This window comes from Haematobia irritans, chromosome 2, assembly GCF_050003625.1.
Source record: "Haematobia irritans isolate KBUSLIRL chromosome 2, ASM5000362v1, whole genome shotgun sequence".
NCBI lineage: Eukaryota > Metazoa > Arthropoda > Insecta > Diptera > Muscidae > Haematobia > Haematobia irritans.
This window is the reverse complement of record NC_134398.1, coordinates 85,460,114-85,478,937: the sequence shown is the minus strand read 5'-3', so window position 1 is coordinate 85,478,937 and position 18,824 is coordinate 85,460,114. Positions and strand designations below refer to the sequence as shown.

Here is an 18,824-nt window from a genome sequence, read left to right as displayed (position 1 = left end):
ATTTTTATCGCGTCAAATTAAATATTTTTTCGTGATTTTCCGACTTAGAATTGTGTCCGAAATAAAAATATTTTAAACCGAAAAAATTAAAATCCAGTTTTTTTCACATCAACTGATTGTTTTCTAGTGATATCTGCCTTTTATCGGCCGTCGCCACTCTACAGGAATACCAAATGAATGATGAGACGACTTAAAAGCGACGAGAGCGAGGGCGACTTCAGGAATAAGAGTGATTACAAGTTAGTCACTATAACTCATCGCAATGTAATGCAACGTTTAACTAGAGTTTTACTTCTGGTAATGCAAATTGTAATTAGTTGTGGTTACCTAGTTTTTGCTGGGTACAATCATAAACTTAATATTTCGGAACAGCGACAATATTGACATTGATAGACAGAGATAGTAACAGAATTAAACCGACGCGCGAGCAGCACGTCCAGTGTATAGTTCACCACTGTTAACAACATAATAATTAAATACATACTTTGCTTTTCTGTTAACATTAGCAATTGTAGTCTTTTATTAAACATAAAAGTACAACAGCTATAGTTTAGGTTAGGTTAAGTTAAAGTGGCAGACCGATTTATTTTCAGGCTCATTTAGACTATTCCGTCCATTGTGATACCTATTACATATGGCCATTTCTAGTTTTAACCTACTCGATTATTTTCTTTTGTTGAACCAACAAGATTGTTCCAAAAACATTAGCAGACTGTTTAAGTTAACATTTTCCAGGTCCAACAGATAAAATCCCATGGGTAAAGTTCTCCGAACGTTTGCATATTTTTCGCGAAACATATTTTTGTACTTGCTACTACATATGATGCAGATTATGATGGCGATTGAATCAAGTTATGTTTAATATGTAAATTTACAAAATATTTAAAACTGAAGCAGGCTGCCCATTATATTATTATTATATACATATTTAATTACATGCACATTTAAAACATTTATTTCATTCATGTATTTATATTTTAATTAACTTATTATTCATTAATGAACAAAATCATATGAATTGTCCTTTAAGTGTTTACATGATGAAATGCAACTCAGTACATTTATCATTTAATTTTGTTTACATGATCAAATGCAACCCTGTATCATATAAATATTCATTCAAATGTAACGGCTAGATTAGCAACTCTGTATAAAGGCCGGTATGCACCTCTAGCGAAAAATTTCATTCCCATAAGAAATGCATTGCTATTTATGCTAACGAAATTTTCGGTAGCGTTCAATTTCTTAAGCTGGTACGCACCTCTAATGAAAATAACAGGGTTGTCAAAAGCATATTTTGGCAGCAAACATTTAATTTATTACAATCATTGTGTGCGCAAAAGTTTTAAAAGGTCTGTAAATAATAAACAATTTATTTGAGGAATATTTGGAACCTATATTAACAATTTTTAAAAGCGATTAGATGGTTTAAAATTTGTGTATACGGCCCTGTTTTTTTGTTGTAGACTTAAATAAAATTTTGCTACCGAAAATTTCGCTAGAGGTGCATACCGGCCTTAAGCATAACATCAAATATCAACTATGTATAATGAATACTTTATTTTGCAACCTTATATTGGACGGCCAGAAAACAGTATAAAAGGAGCACAGCTCAACCATTTGAGTCCGTCAGCTTTCTGCCATCTAAGCGAAAGGTTCTTCGTCCAGGCTTTTATAAGTACCGGACTAGAGGTCTGCATCGAATAACTTTTCACTACATGTATGCAATTCGCTGTCGAATATAGTACATACACTGTCTTTCTCTCAGAGCGCAAGTAGTGAAGTGAAGAGAACACTTGCTTGTCAAATACCACCAAGTACTTATCCGAAACAATATGTGTTCCGAAAAGAAGGAACAATAAAAATGTAAGTACTTGAGAAGAAGTACAACATGGATTCTCTTCACTTCACGAGGTACCACAAGTATTTCTCAGTTATGTGCGAAGCAAAACTTTCCATTATTATTAATCATAGATATGTATGTATGTCACATATTTCATATATTTATGTATGTCACACACTTAACATAACGTTTACCGTTCTTTATAACAAACCGAAAACATTTATTATGGAGAGTAACTGTTTTTATGTATTTCTGAAACTGCACGTGGTACATGGAGTACTCTATGAAGTTTTGTTCTCGCAACATACTCGACGTGATCACTCTGAGTACACTTCAATAAGAGAGAAAGAGGAATATGTGTTTGTTGGTAGTGAAGACATCAGAGTAGCAACAAGAAGTTACTCGTTAACTTTTAAACCTAAAGTGTTCTTATTTTAATGAAGAGATATGATCTTCGAAAGAAGACCATTTCATTGGCGCCCAACTTAGTAGCTTTCGAATCCCCACCAGTTACTAAATTCATTGAGACTGTAGCAAACACAGTAGCTGAGGACATCCCACTGCATTCATCAGTTTCAACAAGCAACGTTCAAATTAACATGATATATGGACTTCTCAATGTCAGTGTTCGAGAACGTGTCCCACGTGGAGACCTTATCGCTGCTTGCCGAGAAGCTGAGATGTTTGTGAATGAGAGAGCATCCACCACAGAATTTTCGCATACGAAGGAAGATGCTAATATAATGAAACTGTGTAGTTTCTGCCGTGCAAAGGGACACACTATTGAGAACTGCTTGAAAATGAAGCGGGCAGAGTTTCAAAATAAACAAGAGAATGTGTCTGCAAGCCAACAACAAGTGCAACCAGCTACCCAAGTACAGTCATTGATGAAGACGCCAACGTTTTCATGCTACGGCTGTCGAGCTCCTGGCGTTTATCGATTATCAATTGTCCTGCTTGTAGCAAACACAAGAAAGACAGCCCTCAGAACTTGGCGTTTAATTCATTATCTTCAACAATTGGTCATGAACTGCCCACAACACATATAGAATTTTTTGGTTTGAAAGGTGAAGCCGTATTTGACAGTGGAGCACGAACCAGCGTAGCCAGCTTGAGTTTGAAGAAGATTTCGACAGCGACATGGTTGTGTTTTTCAAGATGTTCTAGCCGACGTTACTTTAGCTGATGGAACCATTTCAAACCGAAAAGTAATGTCCACTATCTGCGATGTTTTTATTGGCGATAGAGTAAGGAAGATCCGACTCGTTTCCCTCCCACATGCAACCAAGACATATTGGAGTTGATTTTTTTTGATCAGGCAGGAATTGTTTTGAATATGACTCAAAGATGTTGGTATTTTGAGGATTGTCCCAAATCCAAGTTTTCCTTTACCAGCCCAAGTTAAGACGAAGAGGATGACTCCGAAGATGGTTTGCTGATGCCTCATCGGGACGCCATCGGCATCAGAGGGGGAGAATGAAGCAGGCTGCCCATTATATTATTATATACATATTTAATTGCATGCACATTTAAAACATTTATTTCATTCATGTATTTGTATTTGAAATATTATTCATTCATTCATTTTCGTTTTGTTCATATGAATTGTCCTTTAGTGTTTACATGATGAAATGCAACTCTCTACATTTATCATTTAGCTAAAAACTAGTTTTGTTTACATGATCGAATGCAACCCTGTATCATATAAATATTCATTCAAATATAACGGCTAAATTAGCAACTCTGTATAAGCATACCATCAAATATCAACTATATATGATGAATACTTTATTTTGGAACGGCCAGAAAACAGTAGAAAAGGAGCACAGCTCGACCATTTCAGTCAGTCAGCTTTCTGCCCTCTAAGCGAAAGGTTCTTTGTCTAGGCTTTTATAAGTACCGGACACCAACCAATTGTAAAGACTTATGAAATAATTTGATAAATAAATATAACTCATTAACTTTTAAACCTAAAGTGTTCTTATTTTAATGAAGAGATATGATCTTCGAAAGAAGACCATTTCAAAAAAAAAACGTAAATCGTAGTAATTTTTACTTACATGTTTAAGATCCGATGAAATATACGCTTTCTTAGGCAATATTTTCTGTATTCCAACACAACCAGGTAACGCTTGTAATCCACTTTGCTGCTGATTACGTTGGACGATGGAGGTCGAAACGATTTTTGGTTCACACAGTCGAGATTCGTATTCGAGTTCCCGAAACGCTGAAGAATCTAAAACGTTTCTATTGTTTCTCTTCATTCTGCCCGTCGACATTAGAGGAGTCGTTGATGTTTTATTCATGTAAGTGCCTATTGGACTTACTATATGTGCAAATTGATCCTTACTATTTAACTCTTTTTGTCTTGGGTGACTCGCATTGCCTTGGGGTTTGCCAAATATATCCAATTTGGGAAATGGCCTCATATCAAATTCGGAACGTTGAGACATACATGTTTGAGGAGTTTTATTGAATGTATGCGAAGAATGGAGTTTGGCTATAAATCAAAATACATTATATATTGGATTTATTAAAACTGTGTATGAATTTTACCTTTTTGATGTGGATTAACATTAGGTTTATTTTGTTTTGAATTTAATACAGGAGAATTATAATTACTTTTTGATTTTTCATTTTCTTTATTTTGTGCTATGGCATTTTCATTAGCTGTCATATATTCAATCCCTTTTTTAAGTAGATATTCCACTTCCTCCATGGTGTCATTGAATTTTACACATTGCTCCGATAAGTCAAATGGAAATTCCTCAAGTGTTTCCTCTTGGCTACCTTCAACATTATTATCCAATTGATCCACGGTAGTACATTCCAACTTAACATCAGCAAATTTTGATGATATACACATTTCTTCATCTGATAGTATATCAATAATCGATGAATCATCATTTATTGATGTACTTTTTTCAAGGTCACATTCATTTTCCTTTTCCTCGTCGTCTATTACAATGATATTGTTGGCCAAGTCTTCTTGATTGCCTAGTGTTTTTTCCAAATCAATTAAATCTCCATGAATATTCACATCAGCCCTCGTTTGTCCTTCACTTTCCTTCAGTTCATATGGTGGTATTGTAGAAACCCGAGCCTTTTCAATAGCCTTCATAATAATGTCATCGACGTCGATTTCTATTTCTTTGTTCGTCTGATTCAATAGAGTTTTTTCAGTGTTTTCTGTGGATTCACGAGCAGTATCATATGCGCTTGATATATCACTTAAAGGCGCTTTAGTCGATGCTGTTCTAAAGCTGATTTGGGATGATATATCTGAATTTGTTGACTCGTTTACAGGCTCTTCCAGTATGGTCGACGGACGCATAAGACCAACCATTTTGATTGGAGACGTGCGAAAACCAGAATCAATGGTTACTGTGTTTTCCCACAAACGAGAGGGGGCCTCAACATCGTCGAGCAAAGTGCAGTCGGAAAAATTTCCGGTTATATGACTTGTATTGCCTGTGTCTTTATTAAGAAGAATAATAAATATAGTTAGTTTTCATCGTCGTTTTAAAAAGGGCATAGCAATATGTACAGTCTACACATGCTCACAATTATATGAAATTTGATCAAAACGAAACTTAAGCTCGGCACCGAAAAAGCCTGTGAATCTTTTTCGTTTATTACATTGGTGTGTGTTCAGAAAACATTTAGTTTTGTTACGAATGCAAAATGAAAAGAGCAACTGAGAAAATGTTACAACTTCTCATGGAACACGTACGGTACTAATCTCTGGTTTTGATTTAATTTATCTACTCATATAATCAACTTAAGCTGTGACTATTGTAACTTCTTTAAATTCCCCGACTTTCTAATTTTGAGTGATTTTTCAAAGAAAACATATGTAAAAACAACAAAAGTTCTTGCATATTTCGGTTTTACTTCGTACATTTTCCAACCGTTTGTATATAAGCTACAGCGGGAGATGTTTTTACAATAAATTCCTCCGAAAAACAGTCTATAAAATACAATTAGCGTATTTCATGTAAATATTGTGCATGGTGATTCATGAGATATAGTTAGATATACTCACCATTGACACACATGGTAGCACAATTTCCACTTCGTTTTTTTGCTGCTATTACTTCGTCTTTACGATCGCTATGTAAATAATGGAATAATGTACTATTGGGATCCGACGCCGTTTTGTCACACATTTTCTCTAGCATTTCAAAAGTGTCATCATTCGTATTTCGCAATGGTGAACATTTGCTTTCACGTTCCTCTTGTAAATAACGAAATAGGGTACTATTAGGATCTGAAGCCGTCTTTTCACACATTTTTTCATAAGCCTCAAAGCTTTCGTTTGTATCATTTCCTAAGAGCTGGAAATTTGTATTAAAGTTGGACATCACACCTTCTTTGTATATGCTCCCACTTTGGCTTATTTTGGAATAAACGTTTTCTCCAGGAAGCTCTTTGTAGGATGGATAGTTATGTTCAGACTGCTTTTTTCGTGTATTTACAAGATTTTGTATTTCCTTACTGACATCCAAACTATAACGGTGGATATTATCATCTGTTTTGTTGGTCTTTTTCACAGGCGGCTTTCTATGTAGAGAAAAAAATACTTAATCTTTATAGATAGTGCTATATATTTTGTACTTTTATTGCAGCTACGAATCTTCCATAGTTTTCAAATGTTATATAAAGTAAGTGCTTAAAATGTGGTATATCCATTTGTTTACCCAGCAAAAAAAGCGTCGTCAAAAAAGTAATGAAAATGTTCTTTTTGGATCCGGAAGTGGTGCATAATTGACGCAGAAGCGATGAATTTAACATGGGCTTGTCATAGGAAGTCCTCCATTTCAACAGCCGTTGCACTGAATTTGCTTCACTTCTTTAGGTGTAATCCTAATTCAGTGTTTTGGATTCAAATTAAAAAATTGTGTTATATTTTGTCAAATAAATATTTTTTATAATTTTTAATGGATTCTAACGCTTGTTGGAAACGTTTGATCTCAAATATTTTCAAAAATTCACAATTTTTTCAGATTGAATTTAGCATTTTTTTCGACAAAATTTAAATGATTTGTACGATTTTATGAATTCTTACTCTGTTTTAAGCCTATTTGAAACAAAAAAGTTAAATTATTTCGGCGGTGGATTATCTCATCGCAGTAATGTTGGTGACATTTCTGCTTCAAAGATTCTCTAAGTTGTTTCAGCGCAACGTGAAATGCCGATAGGACTCGATTATAGCAAGGAGGTCCCATGTTATTGAGCTAATTATTGAATCGAGCAGCAGTCAGTGATAAGTGAGATGTTGATCACTGTGATGTCATGATGGTTTGAATAGTATGTATGAGCCTAAAATAACAGCCTATCGCTATACCTAACCTAATCCCGAATACACTTTAAATGTGAGTATTAAAAGCAACATAAAATTATATGGCAATTTTTATTGCAACTTAAAGAAGAATGATCCAAAACAATACTAATACTTGCTTACATAGTTCAATATATTCCCATATTTGTTTATTCCTATATTTGTTTAATAATTGTTTTTTTACTTAATTTCATTGCAGATTGCCTTAACGCTGTAATACTTTAGTCGCGTGTCTAAGTCTAAAGCAGAAGAAACAAACGAAAAAACCCCTGGACAACACTCTAACTCAACTGTCAATACTCTTAAATAGCTTTGATGGATCAATTTAAATTAAACATATTTATTATGCACATACTTTTTATCTGTATTATTAAATAAAACAATTGATCTCATTTTATATACAAATTATGGGCTTTTATGTGTTGAAAGATCTCGAAAGATACAATTGTATCAAATAATATACAATTATATCAAATTAGATCTGATTAGATGTGTCTCATTTTTGAGATCTGATCAGATCCAATTTCATAGTATTTAGATCTGACCAGATATAACCATTTTTCCGATCTGCTCAGATCTGACCATATCTTGGCTCAGATCTAACCATATCAAATCAGATCCCCCAATTTTTACACGGGTGGGGACACTTTTTTTCTAAAAAGTTTCAGATTTTTTATTTAAATCTTTTTATGTTTAGTTTTGTTTGTTGACCTTTGGAATTTTACAATTTGGGATTATTCGTTTGAATTGAGGTCATGGAGGTCATTTTTTCATTAGTCCATGACATCAAACCAAACGAATAATCCCAAAATTGTAAAATTCCAAAGGTCATTCTGGAGGACCAATTATCGACCATACATCCAAAGTTCATCAAAACTGTCCTGGATTACATACTTCCGTTTGTTACCCATATTTTTAATACAATATTGACAAGAAGACCCATTACTTTTCTTGTTATTTTGAACTTAACTTTTTGTTTTTGTTGATTAAATATAAATTTTAAAATTCACTGTCCGTGTTTAAACTTATACCCTGTTTCTGTATATCGGACGAAAACCTAGTTGATAGAAACAGAAACCCAATTCGATTCAATTTGGGTTTCTGTATTTTTGAAAGTTTGTTTCGTTTGTATGAGAATACATTGATTATCAAAAATGAGTATGTATTTTCAAACTTTTGGCTTGAGCCCTGCCAACATTTTCGCTCACAAATGAGTCATTTATGAATTACTTTAATGTTCAAAACGATTGCGGAAGAGCGCTTTGGGAGTCATTTATGAGTCTCCAGTATAAAGTAGTTGTGTGGAAAACTTATTCTTTTCATTGACTCCTTAAAGAGTTTCATATTATATTCATAAATTAATCAGTAGGAAGAGTATTTATAACTAACATATTTACTCTTTTATGAGTTAATAAAAAGAGTGACAAATTAATCCCCCAGATAGGTTAGGTTAGGTTAAAGTGGCAGCCCGATTAAATTTCAGGCTCACTTAGACCATTCAGTCCATTGTGATACCACATTTAACTAAAAGTACCTATTACATATGGGCACTTCTAGTCTTAACCACTGAACTTTCTCTATTATTTACTATTGTTGAACCAACCAGATTGCTCCCCAGATGGTTAAACATTTATTCATTAGAAATAACTCATTTTTATGATTTTTATTAACCCTAGTATATTTACTAGAGATTTTTAAAACAAAAAAAATATATTTTTTTTTGTCAAATTGACATACATTACAATAGAGCTACTTAGACCAACTTGTAGAAAATATTCGAAACAAACATCAATGAGATTTATAAGTTGCTCCCCCAAATGCGTCATTTTTGATTGATTTTAATGCTGTTAAAAAAAAGTTAAAAACTGCTCCCCAAAATTATCAAATATGAATAATGCCCAAGAAGAGTAACAAAAGAGCAAAAAAGAAGTCTTTAAATTCAATTCAACGGATTCAGTATTCAAAAGTTTAAACAATCATTTTTCAGACTTAAATATGACTCAACTATGACTGAGCTCGTTTTAATCTTCCAAAAGAGTAAGTTTTTACTCATGTTTGCAAACAATCACCCTAAATGTTGGCAGGGAGAATTCATTCATATGTTAACAAAGTTTTCACTTTTTTCTTCACACCTATGGTATATATTCGTTTCCATCTCGAAAACAAAATAAGAAATGACTTGGTTTTCGAAATAGAAAAACCAAAATCAATTTCCTTTCGTTTGAAATACGAAAGAAAGCTATCGTTCGATATACAGAAACAGGGGTTTTATTTTTGTTATCATTTTAATACTTTTTATTTTTATTTATTACTTTTCAATTTGTTAATACTTTTTATTTATAATTAATGGTATACTAAATAATTTTTATACACTCTATTTCTACCTATATTTCTACCACTAATATCCACATACTATAATTATAAGATTTAAAATTTTGACGTATATGTGAAAACAAAACCAAATAAATGCAAAATACAAATAAAATATATACCGGTCCGGTCCTCGAAATAATATTGTCGCTGAAATTTCGCCGGCAGTATGACAAGTGGCACCATCCTGTTGAAACCAAATTTCGTTTCGATACTAAAACTATTTCATCTATATTATGCGATCGAAAATCTTCTTGCTGATCTTACCAGTTACTTCACTATTAGAAATTTGAGGATATGTGTCACCAAATCCTTAGCGTCACTATTCACTACATGGACGGCAGAAGTAAGCAATCAGTTGAACAAAAATACAAAGAAAGTCCGAACAAAGAAACCTTCTTGACTACTTTCAGTGGTAGACTATGTATGGCCAATGTGGATACCCCAAACAAGCAACACGAAGTGGAATAAGATACAGACCTTTCAGAACGCTGCCCTTAGAACTTCGACAGAATATCTCCGCAGTACATCCCCGGGTAGCTTTTATTTGGAGACCCAAGATCTTGTCAAAGCAGTATCTCCTGGCTTGTTCCTGGCAGTAATCGTCATCTTTTGGATAGACAACCACCCACCACCCAGGAATGTAATGCGCGAGATCCAGTTATACAAAAGAGGGAGCAAACTGCAGCCCTCCAAAGGGTCAATAAAAACTTGATATATCTCCTTTGTTTCTTGACCTATCTGAACAAACTTGGTATATATATAATAATGTTTGGGAGATATGGATAAAAACAGGCTGTTATCATACAGAAACAGGCTGTTAGTTACAGCCAATTTCTCATATCCGAAACGAAGGCTTTCGTTCGACTGAAATGCTAAAACATTTATATATTAAGCTGTTTTGGGCAACCTAGTCGAACGAAAGTATTCGTTAGGGATATGGAAAATGGCTGTTAATGTTAGAAAATTCCGGCGAATTTGTAAATTGTCTAGATGTGCAGTGGACCACAAAAGTATTCGTTTTTTTTTGCTTCCTTGAAAACAAATGTATATTTTTGGTAAACCGTTTAACATTTTCATTAAATACTTTTATTGAAATGTCTCCTTGGACATACCTTAAAGCAAAACGTAAATAAAAAATCAAGAAATTAACTTCATTGTATTAATTCTAAACATTAAATGAAAAAATTTTAAAAAAATGTTCACAATAGTATTCGTTGCATCAGTAATCACATTGTATGACAGTATTTTGGTCCACTTGGTATTTGGTATGGTGCCCTTTGTTAGCACAAATGGCTTCCAGTCGTCTTGGCATCGACCCTACTAATTTTCGACATGTTTCTTGAGCGATTTTGCCCCTTTCTTCCTGTAACACTTTTTTAAGGGTTGTCTTAGATGAAATTTGGTTTTGTCTTTCAAGGTCTCAGTAAAATGTCAAAATATGCTAGTATTGTTCTAGTATTTCTATTTCTGGGCTAGTTAGGCTACCTTAAAATTACATGAGTCTACATTCACAAACAAAAAAAAAAAATAACCAAACTCGCAAATAAACATGAATCGAAGTAAATGAAATTAAAATTGTAATTCAAAAATCGGATTGTAATGGATTTTTAGTAGCAGATCTCATTTTCATCACTATATAGAATCCGAACTCATATATATACACTTTTATTTTGAAAATCGGACCACAATTAATGATAGTTTTTAAAGCTACTTTGGCTAACAATATTCATCCAATACTCCTTTGAGCGCTTCTTTTAACTACGAGCTGATATATAGCTACATATTCCAAGGGTGAGGACATCATTACCGTTCAACAAACAGAAAATTTTTTAAATTTGTGCGCCATGCTTCACTTGCTTCATATTTTTCCAAGGACATTGTTTATGATATAGTTAGTAAAATTTAACAAAATTGATCAACAATGGTATCAAACGCACACGCAACACAGAGTCCTACTACTTTATCAATGCTTACACTTGCAAGTAACAATTTTCCAAAATATCGCAAAATATACCGGCAGCTGCAAGCGCTTAACTGAAAATGGCGTTTTTGCTATTTTAAAGTTCGAATTAGTGACAACAGTATTGTGGCGTAGACGATTTACGACTGTTTCGAATGAATCTGATCATGATACAATTATTTATAACGTACCCTCTCTAGAACAAAAATAACAACAAAAACATAAAAGAAGCGCATCATAACGTCAAACAAAATGTCAGTAAAAAGTAAATAAACAAATACAAAATTGTTTGTTTTGATTTTGTGTTACTCACCCTGCCAGCATTTCAAAGTTCCATTTCATCCTCATCGCTTCCACAGACTCGTAAATGTCACTACAACAATCGTCAACTGTGATGGGGGCAGTATATCAAAAAGTACAAAATGTACATGAACGTATTTTGCCATCACTATTGTTAGAAGAGCCATCCCAATGAACACATAATGAGCGTTTTTCAAATGCAACAACTTTTCAGTTTACAGTGTGTCGGATCGATACGACTTGACGGCGATGACTAAATAATCGGTAAATGTGTTATCGATCCCATAAACATGCAGCAATATCGATTATGCCTTCTGACTTATCTTATGTGCACAATATATGGGATATGTTCGACACGAGCACTGTCGTCCGGAATAACTGATAGTCTGTAAAGCGCATAAGAATCCCCACTATAGGAGTGCACGTGAGTAATAGTTTACTCACGCACACTCACGACTGAAAAATCATACTCACGCACACTCACGCACGATATTTTTTGGTAGGACTCACCCACACTCACGAAAAGAAATATAATAATTTTATGATTAATTTACCTTACCGAAGTGTCTGAAAACATGAGCATTGTTAAAATCGAGAGTGTTATTAAAGTCTTAACTGTAATTGTAATTGAATTTAACTATTAAGCGTTTAATGTTTGTGAGCAGGAATATTTTTGTGTGTGTAATTCGTTACTCACGCACACTCACGAAGATATTATTTTCGTGACTCACGCTCAGCCACGACATTTTGGTTTGTTAATCACGCTCACGCATACTCACGCTGTTGTCATGAGCGTGACTCACGACTCACGCACGAATCACAAAAATTTTCGTGAGTCACGACAATTTCGTGTCACGTGCACACCGCTATTCCCCACCTCTACGAAAACAACCGTATACGACATCCAAAACTCGTCGGAAAACGCCGTCACTATTGAGAAGTTGTACCACGCCAAGTTACTACAAAAAAGTATCGCATGAGTGCATCTTCTCGGCGATGACTAAATAATCGGTAAATGTGTTATCGGTCCCATAAACTTGCAGCAATATCGATTATGCCTTCGGACTTAACTTATAATCTGCACAATATATGGGATATGTTCGACACGAGCACTGTCGTCCGGAATAACCGATAGTCTGTAAAGCGCATAACAGTTATTAGGTAGAGAAACTGCAAGTTTTTGCTAGAGATTTTTTTCGCCATTAAAATCTTGCAAACCATAGCATATGTTGCCAGCTGGTTTTTGATAACAAACAAAGCACCCCATAAACACAGGATGAGCGTTTTTCAAATGCAACAATTTTTCAGTTTGAGGGTATATATAATTTTTAACATAAATTCAATTTGACTTGAAATAGCTCATCTTCAATACATCTTCAAATTGTTTGCGAATTACTTCCAATTTGCCAAAATGTTGACGAAATCTTTGAAAAGGTGTTGAAGATAATATGAGAAAACTTTGACAAAACACTACCCTAAAATGCAACGAAAAAACCATGTGGTTTTCAATACTTACGAGTACTCGTACAATGTACATGTTCTTCAACTACAACTGGAAGTTAAAAAATATCTGGTTTTTGTTTTTAATATATTAAGGTGAGTACTATGTTCGGGTTTTTCACCAAAACACTAAACTAAAAGTACAAAAATATGTATGAAGACGATTATATTTTGATCAAGTCTTACCAAATAATCCCAATAAACACAGGATGAGCGTTTTTCAAATGCAACAACTTTTCAGTTTGAGGGTAAATATAATTTTCAACATAAATTCAACTTGACTTGAAATAGCTCATCTTCAATACACCTTCAAATTGCTTGCGAATTACTTCCAATTTGCCAAAATGTTGACGAAATCTTTGAAAAGGTGTTGAAGATAATATGAGAAAACTTTGACAAAACACTACCCTAAAATGCAACGAAAAAACCATGTGGTTTTCAATACTTATTTGTGCAACAAAGTTCGTGGTTAAGTGCAAGAAATAAAAAAATGGAAAATTTTAGACAAATAACCAAATAGTTTATAAAAATGGGTAAGTGAAAATAAAAAATGATATAAAACTTTAAGGAAGTCACTAAATGTACAGTATGTCAAGAAAGTCTTTTGACATTGCCAACTATTTCAAATTCTAGAAATAATTGAAATATTAAATATTTTATTATATTTTTAATTCTGTGTACGTATGTATACTTTGCAAAATACATAATAAAATATTTTTTAAAATTTCATTATATTTAATTTTGGAACAAAACATAATTTGTATCCCATTGTCAAAACACTTTCTTGACAAACTGTATATCTCTTTGCAGAAAATTAAAATTATGGATTCTACGTTCTTGAAAACATTAAAAAGCTGACCGGTGAAAAAATGGTGGACAATTAACTGGAACTGCTTCAAATAGTTTATAATAATTGGTATGTCAATATGAAAAATTAAATCAACACTTTAGAGAAGTCACTAAATCTAAATCTCTTTGCAGAAAAAAATCTTTGGATGCTACATTCTTGCAAACATCATTAAGAAACTGACCAATTAAAAATGAGTGGCTTATCGACAAGAAAAAGTTTCCAGAAACATTACAAGTGCAACCAATTAAAATTGTTAAAAACAACACATTGTTGAAATCAACAACTTCTGGATGAAAATGTGCATCACATCGTCAGTTTAATTCATATGCTATTATCAGTTTAAAATGGATATTTTGTGATTTCCTTCTGCTGGAAATCAATTCTAACACGCGGTCCAGTACGTTCCTAATTTTAAATTACACGCATGTTAATAAATTTTAATGCTGTTTTATGACACCAAAAGGAAGGAAAACGAATTATCAATGCAAAAGTGTTTACTAATAATGTTTAAGATATTTAAAGTTTTGTTGTTTTTTTTTTATTTTGTTCTTATTTGTTGATATGTTTAATAAGATTATTATTTATCAATTGGTATTGTAGTGTATTATGTTGTGTAGTGTATTATTATATATTATTATATATTTTATTTGGATGAAAATGAATAAATTATACAAAATTCATAGAATTTTGGCTTTGACTTTCAATTTGAAGTGGGGATATCATTCATACAAATTTAGGTTGAAAAGTATTTGCAACGATGTTAATTTTGAATTTGACTCGCATCGAAAATTGTTTGACAAATTATTGAGTAGCGATGCATTTCAATTTGAGGATAACACTTGAGATATTATTGCTAATGTGTTGAATTTCACTGTTGAGGGTAATGTCTGTTTTTTGTTGAGAACGCGATTTTCTCAACAATTTCTCAACTTGAATATTACCCTAATCCTTTGAAAAAATGTTTGAAAAATTGTTGAAATTTAGCATTTTTCAAACGTTTGTGTTTATTGGGATGGAAGGAAAAGGTACAAGGAATTGATTGCAAATAATTTTATATTTCTATATTAATTAATTAAAAAAGTAACCGTGAAAATAAGCTGGTTTTCAGCTTGAAAACTGAACATAGTACTCAGCTTTAGAAGTTGAAAATTTTAATGTGGAAATAGTTACTGTATGTCGTTCGAGTACTTTTCAGCAATTTTAGACAAAAATAGTAAAATAAACTCTTACAGCCTGTTTCTGTATGTCGAACGAGCTCAGTCGATCGACCGAAATCGACACAAACAGCTGAATTTATAACCAGAAATCAGCTGTTTCTATGCATTCCAGTCGATCGATAGAGCTCGATCGACATACAGAAACAGGCTGTTAAGGGCACCTTATACGGTTGGATAAACCCTGCGACACAACACGTTGCGGCGACAAATCCGATAGTATAAGGTCGTGTTCGGTTGTCGCGGGGACGTGTTGGCATAAAATCAAAACAACTTTGATTTTTTCTGGTTGGGTGGTACAAATCATTGAGTGTAAGGGGATGTTCGACAAACATTATCAAAGACAAATTTATTTTTACATTAAAAACAGGCATTTCTGCAATGAAATTAGTGATGGATCTCCAATTCTGGTTGAAAATTAAATAAATATATAAATCTAAACCAGTATTGTGGCAAAAACGTGAAAAAATTCCACTTCCAATCAATGGAAAACCAGGCGACAAATATGTTGAAATTCATCTAATAATTTGTAATATATTAAATGTGGATTACTTCATGAATCATTGTTTTGATACAAATATCAAGATTTTTTTATTATTTTCTTCCATTTTTTCAGTAAAAAATGGTTTCACCCATAAATCTTCATACAACTTCATTGTTTGTTTATGCTTCTTCTTATTTTTTTGATGTTGTCATCACATTTGTTCCTGCAGTGTAAGGGCAAAACTTCAACGAACACACAACAAATAGACGAACCTCTGTCGCAGTGTTTATCCGAACGTCTAAGGTCCGCTTTACTCTCTTGCTAAATTTTACTGGAAAAGTACGCGAACAGGCCTATTGTCGTCCGGATAAACTTATAGTCTAAACGGCGCATCATATATGTCATACCATAGTTGCCACATTGGCAATCAGTGCTACCAACCGTGAAAATTCAAGGCTTCTTTTGTGGGGTGTTTTTTAAGCATCGACATAATTTTATTTCTTCTGAAAATTAATTATTACAGAATTTTGGTAACACAACCTTTTTTTATATTCTGAAGTTCTATACATTGTAAAGAATGATGTGTAGGTAAGTTTCGGAAATCCTTTAGCAGTATATTTTTTGTATTCAAATTACTAACCTCAAACTGTAATTGATGAATGTGTACAGGTTTGTATAAACGAAGTGACGCCGTAGAGGAAAACAAATATACATTAATTGAAGATTTTCACAAGGACGGTGATAAGCTATCTGAAAAATGACGCAGTATCTTCCCCCAAACTTGTTGGCACTATTTGCCGCGCGGGACCCAATACCATTCATGCCGCCAGTGGATAAGTTGCCTCACGAAAAAAAGTCGAGAGGTTATTTGGGAATAGGTAATTTTTTAAATGACTTTGAAGATCCAAAAGACACACCACCTCCAAAAAAGATGGAGACACGTCAAGAGAGGTTGGAGAGACGCAGACGTGAAAAGGCTGAACAGGTAGCGTATAAGTTGGAGAGGGAAATAGCTCTATGGGATCCACAGGAGATAAAAAATGCGACGGAAGATCCATTCAAAACACTTTTTGTTGCCAGAATTAACTACGATACTTCTGAATCGAAATTGAGAAGGGAATTTGAAATCTACGGACCTATTAAGAAAATAGTTATGATCCACGATCCAGAAACTGGTAAGCCCAAAGGTTACGCTTTCATCGAATATGAACATGAACGTGATATGCACGCTGCTTATAAACATGCTGATGGTAAAAAAATTGATAGTAAACGGGTGCTTGTCGATGTGGAAAGAGCACGGACCGTTAAGGGATGGCTGCCTCGCCGTTTAGGGGGCGGTTTAGGTGGTACACGACGAGGTGGTAATGATGTGAACATCAAACATTCTGGGCGTGAAGATAATGAACGCGAACGTGAGCGTTATCGTCTCGAACGTGAACGAGAAGATCGTGAAAATGCACGCACGACAGATAGAGGTCGATTTGCGGACGGCATGAGACGAAGATCACGGTCACGTGATCGTATCAGAGAAAGAGAACGTGAGCGCCCCCGTCGTTCACGAAGTCGATCGAGGGAACGGAAGAAACGTCGTGGCAGCCGTGACCGTGAGTATGATGACTACGAGAGACGTGACAGACGTGAAAAAGATCGGGAACGTGATCGTAAGAAAAAACGCTCAAAATCAAGGGAACGAGATACGTCGCGGGAGCGACGTGAAAGGAAGCGAGAACGACGTGAAAAAGACCGCGATCGTCGCGATTCAAAAGAGCGTAAACCCGACTTCCGCGACATGGACGTTATTAAAATTAAAGAAGAACCCATTGATGATGGATACCCATCATATCCAATATATCCATCCGCGCCAATTAAACGAGAATCTGATGAAGACGAAGAAAAGTTTCGACCCCCACAAGATATGTTTAGTGTACCACCACCGCCTATTCCGGGTCGTGGAAGTGGCACAGAAAATGGGCAAAATACTGGAGATACCCAACAACATTGGTGGCGATGAATTTAACAACTTCTTAAATGAGGTCAATTGCAAGTAACAAATGTTAGATCAATGGATTATTTCTCTGTTCAAATTTTAAATACATCAAGACAAAATGAATCGTAGTTGAAAACCCCTGATTAATGATATCAGATTCTATATGCACATGTCTTTTCAAAACTTTTATATTTAACTTAAATTGTAGATTTATTTTTTCTTTCAAATACCAGGTATTTTCTTTAGCAAATAGAACAATTTCTTCTCCAATTTTGATTCTCGCCAAAGAGAAAAGTAGAAATGTTGTATGTGCTATTTATTAACAATAAGCTTTTAAATGATCATTTCAAGCTATTTCAAGGGCAAATTGTTCATAATATCAATATTTAAGAGCTTATTGCAGTAATATTTATATGAAAATTAATTAAAAAAGAAAAATAATGTATACACTTATATGATCTAACATACATCAAAACCTATATATTAAGTAAATTTCCCACAATGATTGTGTGTGAACATAAAGAAACTATAAGAGTAAGTAAATATATACAAAAACGGCGTGTATCAACATAGAACAATGTGTACTTTTAATTTCCCTCTCTGGTAAGGGGAGGAATTCGACGTTCATTTTGAATAGCATGAACAATTTGTTAGTCTAGTCTGAGAATCACAAGTATATTCAGGTACATTAATATTGATATAAATTTCTTTCTCTTCTTACAGTTTTTAACGGGTTTGAATTTGTCGAATATTTTTATAGTTATCTCAGGACATTGTGTTGGGATGCTCTCAAAAGGGTTTGTGGTTAAATAAATTGTGACGTGTGTATGTACTAGTATACCTTAATTTATGCGGCACTTCTTTAAAGCGTTCCGATTTAACGCATGTAATTTAATTTGGACAGTCAAATATTGTGTTCTGTAAATCAAGGTATACCTGTGTATAAATAACAAAAAAAATGCTGACTGCACA

At 33.8% G+C, this 18,824-nt stretch overlaps 2 protein-coding genes and 1 long non-coding RNA gene across 4 annotated transcripts in view; 2 read left to right on the top strand and 1 right to left on the bottom strand.

Moving 5' to 3' along the window:
* Nucleotides 1-11,649, bottom strand: part of sip2 (septin interacting protein 2) — a 42,945-nt gene extending 31,296 nt beyond the window's left edge. Inside the window, exons 1-4 of one of the 2 annotated variants that reach the window (XM_075295511.1) lie at nucleotides 11,532-11,649; nucleotides 5,889-6,406; nucleotides 4,400-5,320; nucleotides 3,904-4,343 (exon numbers count right to left, since the gene is read on the bottom strand). In XM_075295511.1, coding sequence (XP_075151626.1) covers nucleotides 3,904-4,343; nucleotides 4,400-5,320; nucleotides 5,889-6,207 — 1,680 coding nt within the window. In that variant the 5' untranslated portion in view covers nucleotides 6,208-6,406; nucleotides 11,532-11,649. The other variant, XM_075295510.1, reaches the window with a different exon arrangement.
* A 1,877-nt stretch (nucleotides 11,650-13,526) lies between these two features.
* On the top strand, nucleotides 13,527-14,387 carry LOC142223128 (uncharacterized). The gene is made up of 3 exons (XR_012718587.1): nucleotides 13,527-13,850; nucleotides 14,128-14,233; nucleotides 14,299-14,387. It is a non-coding gene; the product is annotated as an uncharacterized LOC142223128 (long non-coding RNA).
* A 1,908-nt stretch (nucleotides 14,388-16,295) lies between these two features.
* Nucleotides 16,296-18,430, top strand: snRNP-U1-70K (small ribonucleoprotein particle U1 subunit 70K). Its single transcript, XM_075295509.1, has 2 exons — nucleotides 16,296-16,453; nucleotides 16,535-18,430. Exon 2 carries the CDS (start codon nucleotides 16,623-16,625, stop codon nucleotides 17,874-17,876), a length of 1,254 nt encoding a protein of 417 aa, XP_075151624.1. The 5' UTR covers nucleotides 16,296-16,453; nucleotides 16,535-16,622; the 3' UTR covers nucleotides 17,877-18,430.
* The last annotated feature ends 394 nt before the right edge of the window (nucleotides 18,431-18,824 follow it).

Excerpts from the sequence above, each read along its gene's own strand:
- snRNP-U1-70K (XM_075295509.1), top strand. The coding sequence starts at position 16,623 with ATGACGCAGTATCTTCCCCCAAACTTGTTGGCACTATTTGCCGCGCGG.